Here is a 24,424-nt window from a genome sequence, read left to right as displayed (position 1 = left end):
ACTCTGTCTCCAAAAATAGATAAATAACTAACTTTCTTTAACATGGGAAGAAAAAAATTCAGTCCTATTACAAACACAGAAATAAACCAATCAACCAACCAACACCAAATAGGTACTTTTGTTTGAAGTGCACTGACCCATAAATGCAAGTAACTTTAAAATAAATTCCGATTACTTCAACTCTGACTTTCACTACTGTCTTAGGCAAATTAGCTGCTAAATCATTAGCCCTGTTTCTAGATGTGCTTACACTTTTCTAAGGGTTAATTATAACCACTGCCTGCTCTGCAAACGGAATGGGATGTAACATATGTAGCTCATAGGATACAAACAAAAACTTTTTCTTAGAGTCAATCATTTGAGGTCAATGTAGTTATATTGATCATTCTCTGATGTTTACTTATTATAGTCACTTTTAAAGTTAGAAGATCATAGTGGAAAAATATCTGAAATAGGAACTGGAAGATGACAATACTAGTCTCTAGTTTTGCTTCTTACACTAATTAGCTATACAACTTGGGCAAGTCAAATCCTCTTCCAGGGTCCACACTTTCTCATCTGTTAAATGAAAGCAGACACACATGCATAGATAGATAGATAGATGGATAGATAGATAGATAGATAGATAGATAGAGAGAGAGAGAGAGATCTTTTGTGTCTATTTTTTATAACAGAATCTGTGAGCTTTTCAACTATAAAAGTATATATATACATTATTGAAAAATTAAAAAATCGAGAAACATAAAAAATGAAACCACCTGTAGCCCCATTATCTGAAGATATGTTTTACATTTTTTACTTCTTTATAGTATGACTTCCTTTGTTGGCTTGGAATCACAAGCTATAACACTGCCAAATCATGTACTTGTTTAATTTTATATTTCTTTCTATTTAAGAAATAAATGAACTTCATTTTAAAAGTCAAGTAGTACTATAGAATCGTAATAGAAATCAGAACTTTCCTGCCATACCTAATCCCACACATTATCTCTGAGTCCAATTTCTTGAGACGACAATTTTCAACTCTTTTAGTATTTTGTTACAAATATTTATGATCTAATTCTAAAATTATGTGCTTTAGCACCATTTGGTTTTTCCTTTAATTAATTAAATTTCCACCATCTGAGATTAGCATTTATGTTTCTTACTGTATCCTGCCACCTTCCTTCACAAACCTTTTCCCTTTGCCTATCTTGTTAATATAAATAATACATATTTCAAAATATTAATTTAAAAATTTTAATTAATTTAAATATTACTTACATTATTCATCACTTAACCATTTTTAACAGTACTAATTATTTGTAATTTTCATAGCTTAACCATTTTATAGTTAATTTAATTTTTGTTTTTCATGGATTTAATAAATGCCTTTTTTCACTTCCTCGGTTTTCTACTTACTACTAATTTAACATTGAAGTTACATGTATATTTTTCTTTAATCATTCCTCTTATTTTCTGTAGCTCATTGCTGTTATGTTCTGATTGGAATTGGCTCTTCTTCGGGCTGCTGCAATGCTGTCTTCCTATAGATTAACTTCATTATCATTTTCAGAATTCTCTTCACTTCTTTTGCCTCTAATGCTTGGACATTTCTGGATTGCCATAGCAAATATTAGCTTAATCATTCTATTTCTTCCATGACACTTAGCAAAGCAGAGAAACTCAAAGTCTCAGTCAATCATGACAACCATCTGTGTCCATCTCATTCATCTTTCCAAGTACTAAAATCTTATGATTAACTTTCTTCTTACTGTCATCTTCTTATCTCTGTCTCTGTGACTTAAAAACATTTTAATTTCTTTCCTATAATCAGTAGGTTTCTGAAGAGAGTAGACGTGTTCATTCTGCCATGTTTAATTTGAAGTTAGGAATAGCCAGGTCACAAAATTGTCATTAGAATAAAATCTGATAGCATATATGAAAGCAGTTTGTTCACCATATAGCCCTACACACACACCAGAGACTACTGCAGTACATAAACACAAGCTTCTTCATATCTTTTTCATCAGCAGATACAAGTGAGATTATGTTAACAGCACTAAGTCAGCTGTGTCTGGCTTTTACTCACCCTCACTTTCATAAGGCCTTACCCCCATTAAATCCTCTTCCAGTTTTTCGGGGATTTCCAGAACTAGGAAACATTACTTTAAAACTTAAGTACAGGCAATGATTTCCTTCACTTGAAGATTTACATTCTAGCCCTGGAAGAAACATACCAGACTACCAGTAGAAAAGTACATGATGCTCCTTATATTATAAAAAGATTACTCCACATATTAAAAGTTTCTTTACATCATGTGTCATTAGGGAATTGCAAATTAAAACAACAATGGAATACTACTGCATATCTATTAGAATGGCCAACATTCAGAAGACTGACAACATCAAATGCTGGTGAGAATGTGGAGCAACAGGAACTCTCATTCATTGCCACTAGAATTCCAAAATGGTACAGACACTTTGAAAGATAGGTTAGTGGTTTTGTTGCAAAACTAAACATACAATCCAACAAACATGCTCTTGGTATTTACCCAAAGGAGTTAAAAACTTATATCTCCACAAAATCTTGCATATGGATATTGACAGTAGCTTTATGCATAATTGCCAAAACTTGGAAGCAACCAAGATATCCTTCACCAGGTGAAGGCATACGTAAACTTTGGTAAAGCAGACAATGGATTTTATTTAACCCTGAAAAGAAATGAGCTATCAAGCCATGAAAAGACATAGAGGAAACTTATGTGCATATTACTAGGTTAAAGAAGCTAACCTGAAAAGGCTACATACTGTATGATTCCAACTATAGGGCATTCTAAAAATGCAAAGCCATGGAGAAAATAAAAAGACCAGTGGTTGTTTGGATTTAGAAGGGAGGGAAGAAAGGATAGATAGGCAGAGCACAGAGGACTTTCAGGGGCAGTGAAATTACTTTGTGGGACACTGTAATGGTAGGTACATGTCATTCTAAATTTGCCAGACCTAGAGAATGTACAACACCAAGAGTGAGTCATAATATAAACTATGGACTTTGGATGATAATGATGTCAGTATAGGCACGTCAATTATAAGAAGTGTATCACTCTGGTGAGAGATGTTGGTAATGGGGGAGGTTATATAAGTGTCAAAGCAGGGTGTATATAAGAAATCTCTCTACCTTCTGCTCAATATTCCTGTGGACCTAAAACTGCTCTTAAGATAGTTTATTACAAAGGATTACCCTAGCTTCTATGGCTCCAAGTATTTTTTTGGCCTGAGCAACAGTTGCAGTTAACTGAGATGGGGAAGGTTTGGATAAAACAGATTTGGAAAAAGGAGATTAGGAAATAAGTTTGGTCAAGTTAAATTTGAGATATCTATTGATGTTTATTGTTTTGTTCAACAAATTTGTCAGCTGAAGATCATATGGCATGATGTTTTTTTCTGTCCCCCTGCTGATGGCCACTGCCAAAATGCCACTTGAAGATATCTCATTGCTACTTCTGCAGTCCTCATGAGAACAGGTATCTATGCCGAAGGTTCTTAGAATGGTGCTGCAATAAATGCCAAGCCTTGAGGCTCCAGGGAAACACTATGGACTATGGAGTCCACATTCATTCCTGTAAAAGGGGAACTTTTCTTTTCTCCCCGTATTGTCATTAAACGTGCTCCAAATCTTCAGCAATCTCCTTTACCTTCTATCTACAATTTCTTCCTCCTCAGGCTGAGGCATAAAACCTCTTAGACTGAGACTTGTAATCTTTTCCTTTTCCTCTTCATTTATCCTTTACCCTTCAACTCCAAACCTTTCTTTTTCCTACTCTCTCCCCTTACCTTCATTCAAATATTATCTTTCTGGTTCTGGTTCTGGTTCCGGACATGTTGGATTCTTGGCTTGGGCTATTGTTAAATTATAATAATTTTTATGGACTCCACACTAGGAAAGAGTTTAAAGCAGAAAATGGTGTGATGTATACTGCAGTGGAGCCCTAAACGTGATGGAAACAACTTTCAGCACCTAATCGTTGCCTATTTGGGTGTGAGTGGAAAAGCATTAATTTGGTTGTGTAGCATAAAAGTATGACACAGCAGTGACACATCAAGAGCCCACTAATTTACTATTTAAACATCTCCATGACCCAAATTTTTTCCAACATCCATTCTTTTGTCGAATTGTCCTTCCTCAGACTATATGAATAGACCTCTGGACATTTCCGATAACTGAAATAACTATTCCTAAATTTGATGTTTTGGAATTACAGATGTCGTTAATGCTTTAAATTGATAATCCACACCTAAAATCAGCTTGTTTTTAGAATTTCTTCATATGGAGGTGGGGAGCCTAACGTGCCAAAACATGGAGCAGGAGCAGGATATAGGTCAGCGGTTTGAGTTTGAAGGTGAATTCCAACAGGTGGACTCACAGCTGCTTCTGTCCCTGGAAAGAGAAAGATGAAGACTTGTAATCTTTCTAGTGAGCATAAAACATAGGTACAGGAACTGCCCAATAAAATCTGGCATTTCTGAAGCAACAGGAAATTATTTGTATCTATGAGAAAAAATTACAACTATCTTGCTCTTTGCAGGGAAGGTTTAGTCACCATAGCAAAAAAAAATCACTTACCTGAATCGATGAAATCATCATTGTCTAACCCATCAAGAAGCATTTACAATTTAGCAACTGAAACTAGAAGGAATATTCTCTTTTGTACATCACAAAACAGGATTCCTCAACACTAATAGCATTTCAGCTAATGCTCCCAACATGGGAAATGTAAGTTGCATTAGAAAAATTAAAATATCACTTTTGAAATTGTATTATTTTACATTTATGTTTGCAAACTTCAACTAATACAAGTAATTAATTATTCCTCTTTAGTAAATAGTAAAAATGTTAAGCTCGGTGATGAAAAGCATGTATTTAAAGTATACACACAATAAAGGAATATATTCTAAAATTTAAAAAAATACTTTGAAATCAAAGCTGGTGACTTCTAGATTAGGCATAATACAGGACATTAACTATTACAAACTGGCCTTTTATTTCACTAACTGGTAACTTTGAAAGAAAGACAATATGCTTACTCTAATGGCTCTTTTGGAAATTGCCTGTTAGTATTTCCTTGAAAGATTGGGTAACACAAAAAAAAATAGTGCTATTTTATAACCATCTTTATATTAATATATGGCTGTATATATAAAGATGGTTTATATATATATATAAAGATGGTTTATATATATATACACACACACACACATGCATACACACATACATACACACATATATATAAATGCTTATATATAAAGAATATGTATTCACCTGGATATATTCACCTGGATCCTTACCCACCTTTAAATGATTTTGACTGCCTTTTGCCAAAACAATAGCAACCACTAAAAATTCATCTTTAAAAAGAAACTAGTCCCTTGAACTGAATCTGGCCTCCGTCTTTTTGTATATTGGATTTACGAAACATAATCTTATTCATACATTTACATATTGTCTATGGCTGCTGTTGTACTACCATGGCAGCGATAAGTAGTCCCCACCTAGACCATACATTTTGCAAAGCCAAAAATAATTTCTATCTGTCTGTTAATGGAAAAAGTTTGCTGACCTTCCTTAAAGGAGTAAGATTTGATGCCATTAGGAATATTCCAAACAACATGCCACAACGATCAAAAGAATTCAAAGAGTAGTTGCATATTAGACATTAGCTGCTTCACTAGGATCCATATGGAGATTACTCAAAATGATTACTTTGAAGAGGATAATGTTAATTTAGAATGATGGATTTTCATACAGTTGCGTTTGTCTTATTTCTTATCTCACAGGTACCAGAGCAAAGACTAATAATTCAAGTATGTAAAGGGTGGAGCATATTTAGAATATATGTCTCACCTTCTGGTTTAGCACTTTTCTTAGAGTTATCTATTTGATTAAATAGTCTACTTTTGGGTTATTACATAATTTTTTTTACCTCAGTTTTTTCTTAGGCAATAAAGGTATAATACTAGTGTCTACCTCTATAAAAGCAAGGCTAAATGAGTATAAAGTACTTAAAACAAGGCCTGGCACAGTAATTATGCATCAGGGTTTACTATTATTATTACAATATGTCAAGAACTGTACTAATGCTAGGAACGTGCATGTATCTTCTTTTATTTACAATATTATTTTTCAATCCATCCTCTTTTCATGGTTAAATAATGATTTAGACATTATCATTATTAATTATAATATAGAAGTTATTAAATGAAAAGTATTACGGAGTTAGAGCCCTTTGCAGTTTGTAAGTTTGGGTTGATGTCAGATAAGTCTGTGGGACTTGATCAATCAGAGTTAACACTGGTAAAATACAGTTGTCCCAGTAATTTCCTCCATTGTGAATACTTGCAATGAATGATGGCTATTTCCTTGGTGAACTGCACCTAGTGTATTCAGTACAAAGTCAAAGGTAACTCTCTTTCTGCCTAGAAATGGTCAACCAAACTACTTGACACATCTATTATTTGTACTAGCTCCAATTTATGTCTACGATTGCCACTGTCAATATTGTGCTGCCAGTGATAGAGTCTTCATAGTTGTTTTCGTAGAAAACTTTCATTATCTTCTTACTACAAATTTTGCTGTTGATCTTAAACTTGTTATTAAAACCACAAGGCATTGGGTAAACATAATTAAGCCAATGTGCTCAGGAAGTTTTGAAAACCAAATATAGGTTATATCAGTTTTCAATCTTTTTTCAAAGCATGTTTACATATAATATCAAGTGATTGGATACTGGGGAGAGCAGACATTTCTATCTTTTGACAAATTAAGAAACTGAGAGAACTGAATAAAAAATGCCAGCAAAAATCCTATAGTTTTTACAGAACTGCTGTCTAAGATATCAGAGTTTATTGTTTAATTTTGTAAAACCAATACACTTACTGCTTAGTTTTTATAGCCAGAGTGGAGATTTCCTATGTTTTTAAGAATCACTCAAATAGACTTCACCTCTTTCTATATGTTCTTTCTACCTATTTCTCCTCTTTCCTTTACTTCATTCCTTTCTCTTCTATGGGAGTGGCCAGAAGAACTGAATTTGAATCACAGTTCTGCCATCTACTTACTATGTTGCTTAATCTCTAAGTGCCTTTGTTCCCTCATTCGTAGAGTGGTCAGAATGATAGTGAACTTTCATAGAGTGATAAGGAAGAATAAATGAGATTCGGGATGTCAAGTGTTAGCACAGGGCATGGCTCCTGGGAAATGCTCAATGAATGAGTCATTACTATTATCGCGTCTTTCCATGAAAATCTGTGAATGAAATACTTCCTTTTTTATTACTGAAAATAAGTCACAGAATATTTACACATACAACATGAAACATAGGGAAATGACATTTCTGAAAAATCATAAAATAAAAGAATCCTGGGAGACTTGGAGGGAGAAGAGAGCAGAGCCTGTAAGACCTTGCTTCTTGTTCACCTCTCTGGAGCCCTCTTTTTTATCCCCAGCACAGAGCACTCATATGTAATCACTGCTGGAATGCTGGTATTTCTATTTTCCCAGAAATAAGAAAGAGGGAAGATTATCCCTGAAACTGCAGAAGAAATGGGGTCAGAGAGATTGTATAGTTGCATTATCAAGCAATCTGCCCCAATGAGAAGCTAAGCCAAGATAAGTGTCCCTAGGACGGGTGTCCCCTTGGGCTTCATCTTGCAATCAGCTCAGGAAAGGCAGGGAACCTCATCGGGAAGCCTTGTCAAGCCTGAGGGAACCCAGCTCCAATCCAGAGACCTCATGGCATAGAGGCAAAGGGACCCTTATTTAAATGTTATGTGATTGATTATGTTTTATTAAAAACACGGACAAACAGTTGTGGGGGTCCCTCTCCTATGCTCTCCAATTCTCTCTTTTCTAATGCATAGTTAATTGTTTTTCTGCCTCAAGCTCTATTTGTCCTTTTCTCACCTCCAAAACTCCAAGCATTTTCCATTATCTTTAGATGTCTTGCTTCCTCATTAATACGGATTTTTATTCAGAATCACAACTTTATTTTTAATAAAACATTATTGTCATCCTCATTTTTAGTAATTAAAATAAAAATAACCTTTCATTTTTAATAAATTCCAAAATTCCTTTGACATTGCCTACTTTTAATATACAAATTTAAGAAACAAAACAAAACAATTAACCTAATCAATAAAACCAAAATCCTTATCTTTTTTTAAAAACTATTTTTAATATCTGTTTTATCCTGTCATAATTATAGTCCTTGGATTTATGAACTGCTGAGCAACGATCACAAACAATAGAGATTTGGGATACAGACGGTCATGTGAGAATTTTCATGATTTTTCTCTTTTTTTTTCCTCAATCTTTACTAAAAATTTGCATACATTCCTTTTAAAAAATCACTGTCTGTGGCTCAGTGTGTATTTTCACTTCCCATTTCCACATTTTAGAGAGGGGGGAAAAACTGGTTGTAGATTGATATGATTTGGATCTGTGTCCCCGTCCAAATCCAGTGTTGCATTGTAATCCCTAATGTTGTAGGTGGGGCCCGGTGGGAGTTGACTGGGTCATGGAAATGGTTTCTCATGAATGATTTAGCACCATACCCTTGGTGCTGTTCTCGTGATAGTGAGTTCCCATGAGATCTGGTTGTTTAAAAGTGTGTAACACCTCCCGGCTCCCTCTCTCTTCCTCCTGGCCCAGCCATGTGAAGTGCTTGCTCCCTCTTTGCCTTCTGCCATGATTTAAGTTTCCTGGGGCCTCCCCAGAAGCCAAGCAGATGCCAGCATCATGCTTCCCATACAGCCTGCAGAACCATAAGCCAATTTTAAACTTTCTTTTTCATAAATTACCCAGTCTCAGGTATTTATTTATAGTAATGTGAGAATGGACTAATACAGGAAGTCTTCTGTGTTTTCAGTTGTATTATCACTTAGGAGATATTCTGAAGGCATTATTAAATTAGGTAAGATAGTGAGTGATATGGTTTGGCTGTGTCCCCACCCAAATCTCATCTTGATTTGTACTCCCATAATTCCCACGTGTTGTGGGAGGGATTTGGTGGAAGACAAGTGAATGGCAGGGTGGCTTCCCCCATACTGTTCTTGTGGTAGTGAATAGGTCTCATAAGATCTGATGGTTTTATCAGGGGTTTCCACTTTTGCATTTTCCTTATTCTCTCTTTGTCGCTGCCATCTATGTAAGATGTGACTTGCCCCTCCTTGCTTGCTACCATGATTGTGAGGATTCCCCAGCCGCATGAAACTGTAAGTCCAATTAAACCTATTTCTTTTGTAAATTGCTCAGTCTCAGGTATGTCTTTATCAGCAGCATGAAAATGGACTGATACACTAAGATAAGAAAACATCGAAACGAATGAAAAAAAATTACCTAAACATGGATGCTGAACAAAATACACCCACATAATACTAGAATTATTCATCTTTGACAGTTCAGAGAAGGAACTAATAAGGTCTCAGAAGCTACAGCATGGATGATGCCATTTGAGAAGACATGAAGGCATTGAGTGGATGCTCTCTGGGTTATAGCAGAGATGGTGAAGGAGAACCAGATCCAGAAGATGAGTTAAGTTCAGGGGAGCATAACAAGGGGAGAAGAAAGAGGAGGAGATTCTGGAGCCGTGACCAGGAAGAGGAAGTGGGGCTGAAGAAAAAAAGAAGAATTTAGAGTCTGTATAAAATAAGTAGGTTTGAATTTTAGTCCTTAAAATATCTCTGATTTAAACTGTTTCTTCTCTTCTTCCTCTTTCTCTTGCTCTGCATCTTCTCCTTCTTTGCCTTCTTGACTTTCTTCTGATCTTCTCTTCTTCTTCTTTCTCTGACAGCCCCTCTTCCTCCTCACTCCCCAAGAGAGGAGTTGTATTAGTTTACTAGGGCTGTCATAACAAAGTACCACAGACTGGATCACTTAAATAACAGAGATTTATTTTGTCACAATTTTGGAGTCTAGACATCCATGACCAAGGTGTCAGCAGGGTAGGTTTCTTCTGAGGCCTGTCTCCTTGGATTGCAGATGGCCACCCTTCTCCTTGTGTCTCTATATGGTCTTTACTTTGTGCCTGTCTGTCTGTGTGCGAATATCTTCTTATAAGAATGCTGGCCATATTGAATTAAGGTTCATCCCAATTACCTCATTTTAATTTCATTGTCTTTGTCTTTTTAAAGGCGCTATCTTCAAATGTAGTCATATTCTGAGAAACTGGGGTTAGAATTTGAACATATGAAATTGGGTGGGGGACAGCTCAGCCCACAACAGGGGGCATCAGAGGGAATATTTTTCCCTTTCTGAAGGGTAAGAGCTTCCTGACATATTGTGGACACGGAGAGTGTCCATTGAGCACAGTAAGTGCCAGGATCTTTTCTACTGAATCCAAGACTTTTGAGAAGCCCCGAGTCTAAGGACCCACACTTCAGGGGTATAGATCCTATGAAGAGGAAGGAAGACCAGTTATCTAAAGACTGAATCAGCAGAGCACTGTGAAAAGACGGGAACATTAGTCCAGGAAATGCTACTGGGGTCTGCGGTGTTTGGGTGAGATCCCACAGACCTCTCCCAGACAGGAAATCTCACCAGACATTGGGATGGGCTGTGTTGGCAACACCTTCCTTAAATACCTCTTATAAGGATCCAAGCCAGGTGTTTTCTTCTTTCTGTTTAGTATTTCTAATCAGAATAACTGGCAACCTGTGCCATGTAATAGTGTCAGTAGTTCTGATTGAAAGAAATGTTCTATTTTATGTATTTTAACATTAGCACAATTTGACCACCTCAGTTTCTCAGTCAAAAGTTTCCTCTGAGTTCTGCTTAGTTGAGGGCAGCTTCCAGGAGATCCTGAGGGTCAAACCTTTGCTCCACAGGTCAGAAGAGCCGAGCTATTTCAATTAATGTATTCAATAAATGGTGATAATTAAGTAAAATAAGTTTGGATAAAAATTTTAAAAATTAAGTTCTGGGAGGAACCCAACATTAATATATCAAATCTAGTCTCTCCATTAAAATGTTTCAAATGACCCATTTCCCACATTCTGTATTCAGTGGGGAACATCCCATCTTCTCCTTTGTGCTCAAGAAATGGCAGGGAGTTCAGAAACCTTATTTTATATTCTAACATGTCACCTGTGTCATTCCAGAGATTTCTCACTTTTCTCTTTCTCTTCTGAACAGGGACTGTGAGGGAAATTCAGAAGCACAGTCCCATAACCTCAGTGTGGGTGTATGAATCCTGAGGCAGCTGGACTCAATTCTTAACTGTGAGCACATACTCTGTGGGAGCTGCGGAGGTAGATGCTGCGGTTTTGACCCTCACCTCCTTCTGTAGCCACAAAAGCAAGTGGTTCTCTTAACTTCCCTTTTGGAAAGCAGCTTCTTTTTATAGAAATACTAGGTAGGAAGAATCATTTGTATGGAGAAGTGAAGGTATCATGAAGATCCAGTGAGGAACGTAAATTTAGCATGGGTCCAGGTTTCAAATTGTCTTAAAATATTGACTGCCTGAAATTTACTTCCAGAAATTACTAGGTAAGAAGTCGCTAGAGATGGGAGATCACCACTTCCTAAATTACTCTTTTGTATTTTGTTTTGGAGAAGAGAAACAGGAATGCCACAAAGCTCAGCTCTGGGCATCATATCCACATCAAAGACTGTATGAATGGCTGTTCCCTGCCTGTCCTGCCATCCTGAGCATCCCTGGGACACGATGGAACATGGGCAGTGGGTGGAACAACCTAACAATCAATTCAGCGTAGGCACAAGAAAAGATAAATAGGACAGAGTACGTAATGGGAATCAATAGTAGAGAGATTTGCAGTGCATCTCAGGATGGAAGAGTTTAAATGTTTCTTGAGCAAAATGAGATCCAGAAGTTAAACCAGTGGAATTGGGAGGAAAGAACAGAGTAAGGATGGGCATGAAGATCCTGGAGCAAAAGCCCTACCACTGAAAAGCTGCTCTATCGAAAACTGTAGGTGTTCAAAGAGTGAGGCTGTACTTAGTGTCCAGGGATGGGCTGGGCTGTCAGTGACCAGCCTACGTTTTCATAGGTTCCCTATTCCCAATTCTGGACAGTTTAAGCTCGATTCGTTGACTTGCAGTAAACATCTATGCATGCATGCTTCCCCTTGAGAGTGAGAGAAGTAAATAACATCCTCTAAGATAAATAATAGTCGCTTTTCCAAGTTGATATTTAGGAGTTAGAGATAATATCTGAAAATCCTCAAATTACTGCTTAGCATTTGACAGACGTAAAAAAAATTGTGACCGTATTTTTTTAAAAAAGCAGTTTACCCCCAAGGGGTTGTTTTTTTGTGTGTGTGCCTGTTCTGAATGATTTCAGAGTAATATAGAGAATGCGAGTCTATTGTCCATCACTCAGTGCTAGCACATGCAGTGTGCTAAAGCAGTACATCAGCCTCAACACCTTCTCTCACACTCATGGCTGTTCAGCCAAGTTCAAGAGCATGTATGGAAACTGCCATGCAAGAAATAGAAAAACATTAGATAAAGAGGTATATAACCATGGCACATAAACTGCTTTAAAATTTTTAACAGTATAACTGTTAGCTTAACAATACACTTAAAATTAAAAACAAAATTCTTTTAAGATTCAAGATAGTTGAGGAAAAGGTCTGTCTCAAAGTGAGAGAAGAGCTGAAAATACTAGGCTGCGTTTTTCTTTTTAGAAACTTAAGCTCAGATAAAAGAAGCATGATTGCATTGACTTATTAAATACCTCTACGTAAATAAAGAAAAATAGTCCAATGTTATCATGTTGACTCCTTTGACTAACATATTTTGTTAAAAGATCAGTAACCCTATTTCCCTCTATGCCCCGTGGAAGGTGCTTTTGTAGGAAGAAGAACTATTGTTTTGGAGACTTTAATTATCCTTCCTAAAATAACCACTTCCCAGACTGATAATGTGTTGCCTCTGTTAAATAACTTTTGAAGGAAAAAAAATGTTGGAGGTGAATATAATCATTATCTTAGAAAACTAAGTTTGATGTTAACACATTTTTGTTTATTTTTACCCCACTTTTCATCTTGCTGTTAGTTTTCCTCAGGGAACACCCTACTCCATCTGTTGCAAATTTCATGGTGGCCCAAGTTTCTGATAGATGGCTTTGGCTATTATCTCTGTTAAGCACTCTCGAGGTAACTGTGGTGTGTAATGCAGCACCTTAGAATAAAGTCTCACAACAGTCCTGGTTGAGACAATACTTAAGATGAGGAAATAGCTATCAATTACGGCCTCCCAGAAATCAGTAAGTTGTTTTTTTCTTCTGCTCACAGTTAAGGCTGGCAGCTACAAATAACTCTAAGCCCTTAATTTCCTGCAGTCTTTACTTCCTTATGTAAACTGGAAAATGAAGGGAAGGGCATGGTTTTTGGAGGGGCTCGGAAGCTGACAGGATCAGGATGCTGAGATGAAAGGGGATGAAAATTGACATTCTCCTGACCACTTCACGGAATTTCAGATTCTGCCTTGACCGCAGACAATCTGGAAAGTGTTGCTCAATGTTACTTCAGATGAGTTCAGTAAAGCATAGAAAGCTCAGTAAATGAGATTATAAATAGAAGTTAAGATAGGTTGATAATAAAAGCTCAGAGATGCTTTTCGGTACCCTAAACCCTACCATTCACCTGGACTGCCCAGCCCTGCATACTCCTTCTCTTCTGCTTGCTGAACAACAAACTATTTAGTTGCTTTCCTTATACAACTGTGCGTCAGTTCCCCAGACACATTTTCTTTCTTCTGGGATTGCCTTTCTTATGACATTTTCTCCTTTAAAGTCTCCTCAATGCAGTCAATGGTGTCTCCAATAAGCCACATCTTTTTCTAAGTTCAGACATCTGCTTTTGGGAGAACAGCTTTTCAATTCACCACAAAACCGCAAAGTATCAAAAAAGAGTCCAGAAGTGTATAGACAACTCACCATAAATGGAGTCCAAGTCTCCAACAGCAAAAACGGCCATGGTGCGCCTGTGAGAATCAATTCGGGGCCTCCTCAGCCAGCACTGGAGGCAGAGAACCACTGCTCCACAGAGAAGAGCTGCCACCAAAACCAGCAGCAGGATCCTGACTCCAAAAGTAACCGAGAAAAGAATGAGGTAGAGCATGCGGGGAAGTTAAGAGCTTCCATTACTACCTAGAAGTGGGGTGAGGATTCAGCTAGACTGGCCACAAGCAATGTGGGACACCGAATTCCTTAAACAATTTCCTACCACCACCCATACATTTCCATTGAACTGGAAATATTCTTTGGCCTTTTCCAGGTGGTAATAATCATTTTCTCCTTAGAAATTGGAGGCTTATTCTAAAAGGCAGTGTCTTAATTCATTCATCCATTCTTCCTTTCAGACATCCATCCATCCATTCATCCATCCATGCATCCATTCATTCATCCATTCATCCTTTCATCCATCCATCCATTCATCCATCCATGCATCCGTCCATTCATTCATTCATCCCTTCAGCCATCCATCCATCCACCCATCCATCCATCCATGTATCCATCCATCCATCCATCCATCCATCCGTCCATCCTTTCATCCACCCAGTTAGTATTTAAGCAACTGCACACACTTTAGATATTGGGGTTAGGAATTCAAAAGTAGGCAGAGAGGGTCTTTGCCTTTAAGGAGATAACCCGCAAATTGAGTGAACTGACAATGTTAAGTTTAGAATATACAAATGTCAAGATTTAAGAGGTTAAGATTTCTGAAGGGGCCGGGTGCAGTGGCTCATGCCTGTAATCCCAACACTTTGGGAGTCCAAGGTGGGCAGATCATGAGGTCAGGAGATCGAGACCATCCTGGCCAACATGGTGAAACCCTGTCTCTACTAAAATACAAAAAATTAGCTGGATGTGGTGGTGCATGCCTGTAGTCCCAGCTACTTGGGAGACTGAGGCAGAAGAATTGCTTGAACCCAGGAGGCGGAGGTTGCAGGGAGCCAAGATCATGCCACTGAACTACAGCCTGGTGACAGAGCAAAACTCTGTCTCGAAACAAAAAAAATCTGTAGGATTATCTCATGGAAGAGCTAGTGGTCATTTGGAATGGCTTTTAAGGCCAGAACTAGTATCAGTGGAGGGTCATTTAAGGAGATTTCAATAACAATGTTTTTTTCTACTATATTTTCAAAAATAACAATTATTTTGCTGTTAAAGATTTTCAACTCTAGAATAAACTTATTTTTAAAAATAGTGAGTCCCTTTGTCACAAGAAGTGTTTAAGGAAACATTGGCCAACAATCTGCAAGTGATATTTCTATATTCATTTGCATGACCCCTAATCTTTCCTTAAGCTGTATGATTTCATGTACCATCTTGAATTATTTAGGAGAAAGAGTGTGTATATACCACCAACTGTCATGTAAAACAAAAGTAAGATATCCTTACCAGATATACCAGCCTTTAGGGTGTTGATCATTATAATTTACACACCTGGTGATAAAGGAAGAGGGTTAGTCCTGGAACTCTGGATAGCCAAAGCCTATTTCTTTCACCCAATAACATTGGTATTGATCACACTTGTTTCTCCAGAACAATCATCTACCTATTCCCATACCAGCCCACACCTCCCGGCACCCAGCACAATTATGCAAATATTTATGCCCACTCAATTCAAGGCACTGAGAATACAAGTAAATGTGAAATTATCAGATTATATATAAACAGATAATTGCATTATAATGGGTTTGATTCTAGAGTTACAAATACTGTTATGCATTGAGAAGGCAGTGACTAACTCTTCAGGGACAACAAATCACAGGTGTCGGGTGTTAGGCAGATAACCATTATAGCTATATACTGTTCATCTAGAAACCCACAGTCACGTAAAACTCAAATTCTCCAGGGAAGAACATCTTGGTAGAGAACAGGAGGCATCGGACAACTGTTTGCACTCTTGTTATACAATTGGTGAGGAAAGAAATTAGGCCAGGAGGAAAATGAATGAATGTGACCATACCTACCATTTACCAAGGAGTTAGAAGTGGATTCCTTCAGTCAGGAAGTTGACCCTCCTGTGTGTGTCTAGCCACAACTCAATCATTCTTAAGACAAGTTTTAAAAGGTCACAGACAGACAAAGTTCACAGAGTGATTTTTGGGAGGTATAACTCGGCAGGCGTAGAGTCCCTCACTGTGCCTAACGTGGCATACTAAATGTAAGTGGGCTGATGGACGCTTTTCATACCTCAGTATACGAACTACTTTTAAGGTATTCTGTGCTTCAGCAGTGGAAATCTGTTATTCACAGTCAGATACGCTTCTGAGAAGACACTATACTTAATCATATCTTCTTCAGCCGTTGTTAAAATAACTCAGTTCATTTCAGTTTGAAGACATTCATAAATGTCAGTTAATTTATTACGTCTAGCTTCCCTGAGGAGGCAGGGTGTCATCACATCATCATATCAGTCAGAAATGACTTTTAACATATGTGAAGTGTCCATTTAAAAATTTTATCACAAACGTTTAAGACAGAAACCAATCACCCAGCCTACAGATGATTTCATCCCCCTCCACGTATACATCTCTGCTGCTTTTTTTTTCTATCTGTTCTTTGTTTGTTTGCTCTTTGTTCTCAGCACACAGAGTGTTTAGCAAAATTCGCAGGTATGCCTGTAGTCTCAGCTACTCAGGAGGCTGAGGCAGGAGAACGGCGTGAACCTGGGAGGCGGAGCTTGCAGTGAGCCAAGATAGCACCACCACATTCCAGCCTGGGCAACAGAGCGAGACTCCATCTCAAAAAAAAAAAAAGAAAAAAAGAAAAAAAATTCACAAGTATGGCTGGAAAAAAAAATGGCAACTGAAGTAAGACTTTAAAAAGCATTCTAAGACAAATGACCATCAATAAAAGACGTGAAAAATAATTAATGGGATATACTTACAGAGGAATATTATTAAATCATCAAAAATAATGTAGACATGCTTATAAATAAGTCTTGCTAAGTAGTATAGAGACTTCAGTCTTACTTTGTATATATTATTTTTCACAAGTACAATGATTTCACCAAAATTACTACCAGACATACATATACACCAAACTACTAAAGTGCCCACTTCTCTTGAAGATGGCATTATGAAGAACTCTATCCCTTTACTATTGTTTGAATTATTGTAATGTACATGAATCACTTTGTAGTAAAAAGAACTTTAAAATATTACGTTAAAAAATTAAAACATTAAAAATACAGATTGTTTAAGAGGCAGAAGTGGGGAAATTCTCTTGGTGTCCTGATTCAGTGAATAAAGCAGAAGGGTTTGTTTTGTTTTGTTTTGTTTGTTTTGTTTTGAATTGTGACATCTAAGCTCATGACCAGGAATACGGATTATTCCACCTCCCTCCTCTTCCTTTTCTTTTTTTCTATTTTAAAATAGCCCCTTTACTTATAGTTGAACTCAATTCTAAATATTAACCACCTCATTTTGTTTCTTAAATCTAATTTTTAAGGCCCTCTGTTTTTTTTCTTTCTGGGCTAACAATTTTCCAAACCGACTTGTTTCACTTTTTCTTTCTGAGCTGGTGCACCCTCTGGTGGAGCTTCTGATAAGCAATAACATGGCTAGGAAGCAGTTAGCTGGAGAAATGCAGTAATCATGTAAGTTCTAAATTGCAGGCACCTTTGAGATCGCTTATTCACCTTTAGGATTTTGCACAGTGTACCACTGAGACTTAAGGTGGAGAAAGGAAGTGGGGAGGTCACTACCTAGTCAGAGAACTACACATGTGTCTTCTGGCTCCATATGCTCCCCTCCCTAAACATTATTTCCATTTCTCTCTTAAATTCAAGTTTTAAACAGATACTTTTTGAGTTCCTAAAAAACTAAGAGTATTCTAATTACTCAAATATTACTTCCAAGATAGTCAGTATGGGAAACGTTATATTTTTGAAAATGAAATTATTCCTCAGAGATTGGTCAAATCGGTATGATTATGCTAAAAAGAAATATAATCATCGGGGGCGGTGAGAGCTGACTCTAATGTGTGAGAAAGACATTTGGAATAAGAATTATCTGGAGTTCGTTGTTGAAGGAGATAATTTCTGTCCTTATCAGAATGATTTCCTTTTGTTACTCTGATGTCATGGAGATGATTTCTGTGCTACACGGACGGTGAGATGAGTTGATCTTTATTCTTCTTCTTGGTGCTGAGAATCTGTGGACCTTAGATTAACTCTACATTTACGAATTTGATAAATTCAGGAAGAAATATGCAGAGTTGCTCCACTGGTTTCTCTGTCACATCTCTCAGCATTTTCTGGGGCAGACACTCTTCTAAAATCAAATGTGTAACTATATGTGAAATAACGGACTCTCAAACTTCCATCCCTATACGTTTGGGTCATACTATTATAATTCTCCTTTTACAACTGAGAAAACTCAGTCACAGAGACGTTAAGTAACTTGCCCAAGTTAGCATAGCTGGAAGTGGTAGAACTAGGTTTTAAACTCAAATGTTCTGGCTGCAGAGTCCATGTCTCTTAGCACCATGTAGTGGTGCAACTGGGAACAGTAATAGCCAGTTCTAACCTCATATTACTGTGTGGAGTATTGCCTGAGTGAATCCAATATCCCGTGTTCCAAATGCTTTAAGGAAATACTGAAAATTTTTTAAAAAATGGAAATGAGAGCCTGGTGAGGATCAGACAAAGAGAATAGGCCAATAGTGAGATCAGTTTGTAAACCGAATATAGTAAATACCATATATAAAATTTGAATTGAACTGTAGATCTGACTTAAGCTTCCTAGCAGCTAACATAATGAGAGAGAATATTGGTTATGTAGTGTCCTCTAAAATTAACAAAATGAACAGCATTACTCACCAGATGTACAACTATTCCTGGCATAGAACCGAGAGAAAAATTCAAGCTATGAGGCCTCACAAAGAGAGCACTGTTAACATAAGAACAGTGTTTTCCATAGTATTCTCAGAATAAATTCAACAACAAATTTCATGATTTTTTTTTTTTGTTATTTTTAAAAAGTCATTTCACAACATAGGCCAAAGTACAATTCAGCTACAGTAATTTGAGGGACGGATGAGTCACAAATCATATCACCCAGAAACTGGTAGTAAATTGTACACTATCTCAAAGAATGAATGGACTGTGTATCTCTCAGGTATTTCACCAGATGTGTAATTGATTAAATGTTGGATATACAATATAACTTTGTGGTTGAAATTCTGGGCTCGGGAGTCAGTCCCAGGTCCAAGTCCAAGTTCTGCCTTTTAATTTGCTTTCCTACTCCTGAGTAAACTATTTCTCTTTATCGAAGCCAAGCAAGATGTGGTATGTCATTAGAAAATCTATCAATGCAATTAATTTATAGAATCTTTTATATGTATAGTCATATTTATGTTTCATAAATCAATCTATTTTTGTAGATTCATGCACATCAGTGTCCTTGGCAATTTATCAGAAGAGGACTAAGTTAGAAGTATGATAAGAGGGGCTCTGTCATGTTTTATTTCATAAAATAAATTACTGATAGCATTTAAATTTTATACAAAGACAGCACACCAATGCTTTGTTCATGTTAAAAATAGAGTTATAAAAGTAAAATAATTGGATTGGATCAGAAAAACATACCCTGGTGTTTGAAAACAAATTTAAATAGGTAATAATAAAATAGACCAGTTTTTTTGTTGTTGTTATTTGAGACGGAGTCTCGCTCTGTCACCCAGGCTGGAGTGCAGTGGTGCGATCTCGGCTCACTACAAGCTCCACCTCCCAGGTTCAAGTGATACTCCTGCCTCAGCCTCTTGATCAGCTGGGATTACAGGTGTGTGACACCACACCTGGCTAATTTTTGTATTTTCAGTAGAGATGGGGTTTCACCATGTTGGCCAGGCTGGTCTCGAACTCCCCACCTCAGGTGATCCACCCACCTTGGCCTCCCAAAGTGCTAGGATTACAGGGTTAGCCACTGCACCTGGTCGATCGACCAGTTTTTTTTTTTTAATGGAAAATATATGCAAATTGTTTTGCACAATTCTTGGAACATGGAAGTTGACTAATACAAATGTTTTTATTTCTAGCTAATCAGCACCTCCTCCACCATGGCCTCTACCTAGGCGACCCGTGTTTCGTGTTTTTACTTTGATACTCCCTTGCATTCCAATCCAAGTCTCCCTTTCCGGTGTCCATTTTGCACGTGAACTTTGGACAAGTTACTGTCCTTTTGTGTTTCTTATTTCTGAAAGACATTTAGAGTAGGCCATCTTTATGGTCCTTTTCACTGTAATCTGCCATGTTTGTGTGTTACTGTCTAATAGCAGTGCTGGTAAATGGATGAATATGGTCTCTTAGCTGGGTAGTGTATTTTAACAGGAGATAATGTCCCAGATCAAAGAAGCGATTCTAAACTGAAGTCTCTTGTATAAATATAGTTAGAGAAAGAGGATTTTGTTGGAGGGGACTTTTTACTCCTGCAGAAAACAGCGTGACTTTCCTTATAGATTCATTCCACTGACACTGTCTTGTGATAACAAAAGATTTGAGATATTGTGCCCATCTTCAATACATTTTCTTACCTCATACGACCACCCTACATTCCCAGCCACTCTCTTTTTTGTTTTTATTTTCTGCCCATTTACATTTCATTTGAGGGTTTGGTTTTGTTTTGTTTTTACTCAAAAGCAATTGTACTAAATAATGACAAACATTACAGACACTTAGATGCAAAATGATGTAGCCAAAGAATGTGATACCTAAGTACCAGTTGAAGCCCTACTACTAATTTACTATTTCTCTTACGTTTCAATTCCTTCACCTAAAAGGGAGAACAGTAGCCTCAGTAGCTCTAAAGTCAGCATAAAAACTTTCTTAATATCATATTTTTTCTGTCGCGTTGATTAGAGTTAGATTCAACATTTAAGATCCTTTCCAATTCTGAACTTCTTTATTTTGTTAGTGTGGGTCAAAGGCAGAAGATAAGGAGATAAGATAAGGGCAGCCAGGAAATCCGGAGTCAGATAAGCATGCAAACAATCAAATCCTCTGTTACATCACAAACAGCATAAGACAGAGTGAAAAAGCAGTTCCAAAATTAACGTAAAGAAATAGCAATCGAGAGCCACGCAAAAGCTGAAAGAGCAGCACAAATTTAATAAGCAGATTGTTAACCATAAGATGATCTACCAGAAACAGGTGGATGGTCCCAATCCCTGCTGTGCAATACAAGCATAAGCCTCCTGCTATACACGGAGCATGGCTTTGAGGGTAACAGGCAATGAAAACAGCTAACAGTAAGGGCTGCAACCAGGAGAAGATAGTGCTGGGTGGAAGTGCTTTTCTGACACTAAATCACAATGAATTACAGATATTAATTATCGGTACCATTATGAATGGCACCTTCTCTTCATCTCCTGAATAGAATTCTGAGAACCATTAAGTCTATAGCACAAAAAGTGAAAAAACTGAGTCAATTGTTCACATAATTCATATCACGAGCACTTTGAAATATACACACAGTACAGGTTAGAATTTTGATTAATTTGCTTGTATTTTAAACTGAGTTATACAGAAAACTGCCTCCCTTGGTCACTGTGATTTTTGAGTGTGGATGCAGCCATAGATAACATCGTGATTCTTTTATGAACTTAAAATACCCTTGAAACCTTGAGGAAGAGAAATTCAGTGTGCAAAAATATCTAGAAATCAGCTAGACCTCTTATTTAGTTAACAAAGCTGATCGTAATGAAAATTACCTTTCCTGTTTAAAAAAAAATTGAGCAATCTGCATTTACAAACTATTTACTTTTCTTCTGATTATAATGATCATTTGTAACTCAGCTGGGCTTTTTCTAATGACTTGAGCCTTTTTTATACTTTGAATTTTTTAAATGCTAAATAAAAACATGTAGTTTTTTGGTGTTTACTTACATTTCATCTTCTTCACATGGTAGGTCCGAGAGCACCAACTGAAACACATGTTGTAGAACAATAAAATCCAAACATCTCATCAATCTAATCCTTTAATACAAGCAGCGCCTAGAGACAATGTGGGTTTATATCATTTCGTTTGCTTTTTTAATTAAAAGCTCTGTAGCAGACTTTATTGTTGGTACACAGAATTTTAATTGAAAAAAATCTCTGGGTGGATTCTTAAGCTCAGCAGTGGCAGAAGATATATGTTTTGAACCAGATTCCATTTCTACATACCAGTATAAATGGATTTTACGACAATTTTTGTTTTTTCTATACGCAGATTTTGCTTGCTCTAAAGAGCTTTTGTGCACCTTGCATTTTTTCTTTTCATGTTTTAGCTGGAGGACAGCGGTTCATTATTAGTGAGTATTATTTTCACGCAAAAAAAAAGTTCCAAGTACATACATGGAAACAGAAGTCAATCCTATCAGCATTAATGGGTACTAAATATATATTCATGAAAGGGTGACTTTAACCTGCTCTAAGGGTAAGACCCATTTAAGATCACATGACATTCCAGTTGAGATTTACAGTCTTCTCTTTATCAGAGAAGAGGAAAAAAGTAATCATTTTGTTTGCTTTGTTTGAAAAGACCAATACTATAAGCATTCTAAAATAATGCTCTTAGCTGTCTGCACTGAGTGTCATAGGTTACAACATCTCATACACCAAATCACAAGGAAAAAGGCGCTTCTTTCTAAAGGTTTTATTATCTGTTTGCTTGCTTGACCCTTTGAACCAGGACTCCTTCCTCGCACAATGAGAAAGTCTTTAAATAGCATTTATATGTAGCTCTAAATACTTCGTTGATGAGGTCAGTTGAAGTATTTATTTTCCTGGACTATAACATGCACATAAAAGTAAAAGAAGTTACAAAATTTAAAATGATAGACTTGGGATTTCTATGTGAGATGTGTCTTTTCCCCCCTTAATCCCAAATACATCTTCTTCAGCACCTTGTATTTACTCCACCAAGTTTATCTGGGCAAAGAGATTTGTGGAGTTGCAGATGGAGCCATGAATTGGCCATCAGAGAGCATGGTAATGAACAATTTATAAGCACAGAAAATGAGTTGCATTCTTTTTTGCTAGGATGCTGCAAATAGATTTGCATACTAAGTGAAAGGAAAGTGAACATTCACATTTTGTCCATAAAGAAAGTTTATTTATGAGTAGATGAAATCATCTGGGATCCAGCTTAACAGATAAATGATGCCAGCATTTCACTTTCTGGTCACTTCCATGTCTTTTGTGTGTGTTGTAACCTAGCAATAGTACACAGTATTAAATTATTAGCACCTAACTGCCAACACATTACCTTTCAAACTTCCAGTTATTATGAAGAGGTAAGAAAAGCCATAATTTACTTTAGATCTAAATATTTCAGGTACCTTACATTGAAGTAGCACAGATATAGAGATGCACGTATTAGTCAGAAAGGGATGCTGGAGCAGAGGAACTGAAATAAATCCTAAAATGGTTCTGTCCACATCAGTCAGCATTGAAAAACTGTCAAGCATCCAGTATGGTTGCAGGCAATAGTAAACACGTCTTAAATTAATCCAGCCATAGCATTTTGTTCTGTGTCAATAGCATTTTGAATTAAAAAAAAAAATTACAGCATAGCAAAGTTAAACAAAGGTTAAATTTGCAATCACATTATTTCAGTAGCAATAGAACTAATTAAAGGAGAAATAAGACTAATGCCATGGACATTTTGTTTTGTCCCTCTGACCAATGAATACAAGAAATCATAAGATGCTAGTAACGCTTGAAAGAAATCTTTTAAATGTAGAACAGTTAAGTTGCTCACATATAAACCTATAGCAAATCAAGTCCTCAGAGTACCTCTGGAAACCTTAACCCAGAAAGAGAGAGAGTTACCTGGAATAGTGGCAAACACAAGATCCCTATTGTTGAGATCACTGAAGTGACACTGAAAAGTCTGGATCTTGACATATTTAAAGGACAATCAGCTTAGGATCATGGTTTGCTGCCTGTGTTTATTTCCTTCTTTTCAGAACTTACTGGCTTCCCTGTAAGTTACGCTTCCTACCAGGACATGCATTAATAATGGCTCCTTGTGACTGATAAAGTGCGTGCTAGGGGAAGGAATGTTGGGTACATGTTTACAGGTACTAAGAGCCCAAGGAGTTTAAGGTCAGAACTTCAGTACTGTTTGTCAAGGCCTGTAAAAGTAGGGGTTATAAATGCTGACCTCCAGCCCTAGCTGGCTACTTAATAACTTTCCGCATCCAAGTGCATGTTTTATTCCAGGAAACTTCTGAGTTTCTAATACTATCTCATATTTGGAACATTTATTCAATTTTCTTCCTTTGTTGGTACTCTTTGTTCTCCTACACACCATTTTCAGTTCCAGGTCTAACCCAACCTTAGGCATAAAGCTTTCCCTGTTTTATTGCGATAATATCCCTCTTTTAAACCAGGTTTATTTCAGTGTTTATTTTATGAAACAACTCCATCA

At 36.9% G+C, this 24,424-nt stretch overlaps 1 protein-coding gene across 2 annotated transcripts; it reads right to left on the bottom strand.

Moving 5' to 3' along the window:
* Positions 1-3,350: 3,350 nt before the first annotated feature.
* TMEM207 (transmembrane protein 207) lies at positions 3,351-23,993 on the bottom strand. Of its 2 annotated transcripts, none has more exons than XM_050779279.1 (5): positions 23,824-23,993; positions 21,895-21,932; positions 15,402-15,446; positions 13,935-14,077; positions 3,351-4,417 (listed from the first exon to the last, which is right to left on the bottom strand). In XM_050779279.1, exons 1-5 carry the CDS (start codon positions 23,896-23,898, stop codon positions 4,281-4,283), a joined length of 438 nt encoding a protein of 145 aa, XP_050635236.1. In that variant the 5' UTR covers positions 23,899-23,993; the 3' UTR covers positions 3,351-4,280. The 2 variants fall into 2 exon arrangements, with proteins under 2 accessions (XP_050635236.1, XP_050635237.1); XM_050779280.1 differs by having other exon boundaries at positions 21,895-22,002; positions 23,824-23,886.
* Between the last annotated feature and the right edge of the window lie 431 nt (positions 23,994-24,424).

The sequence above is a fragment of the Macaca thibetana genome, chromosome 2 (assembly GCF_024542745.1).
Source record: "Macaca thibetana thibetana isolate TM-01 chromosome 2, ASM2454274v1, whole genome shotgun sequence".
Classification (NCBI taxonomy): domain Eukaryota; kingdom Metazoa; phylum Chordata; class Mammalia; order Primates; family Cercopithecidae; genus Macaca; species Macaca thibetana.
Note: the sequence above shows the minus strand (reverse complement) of the source record. Positions and strands in the feature narration are given on the sequence as shown.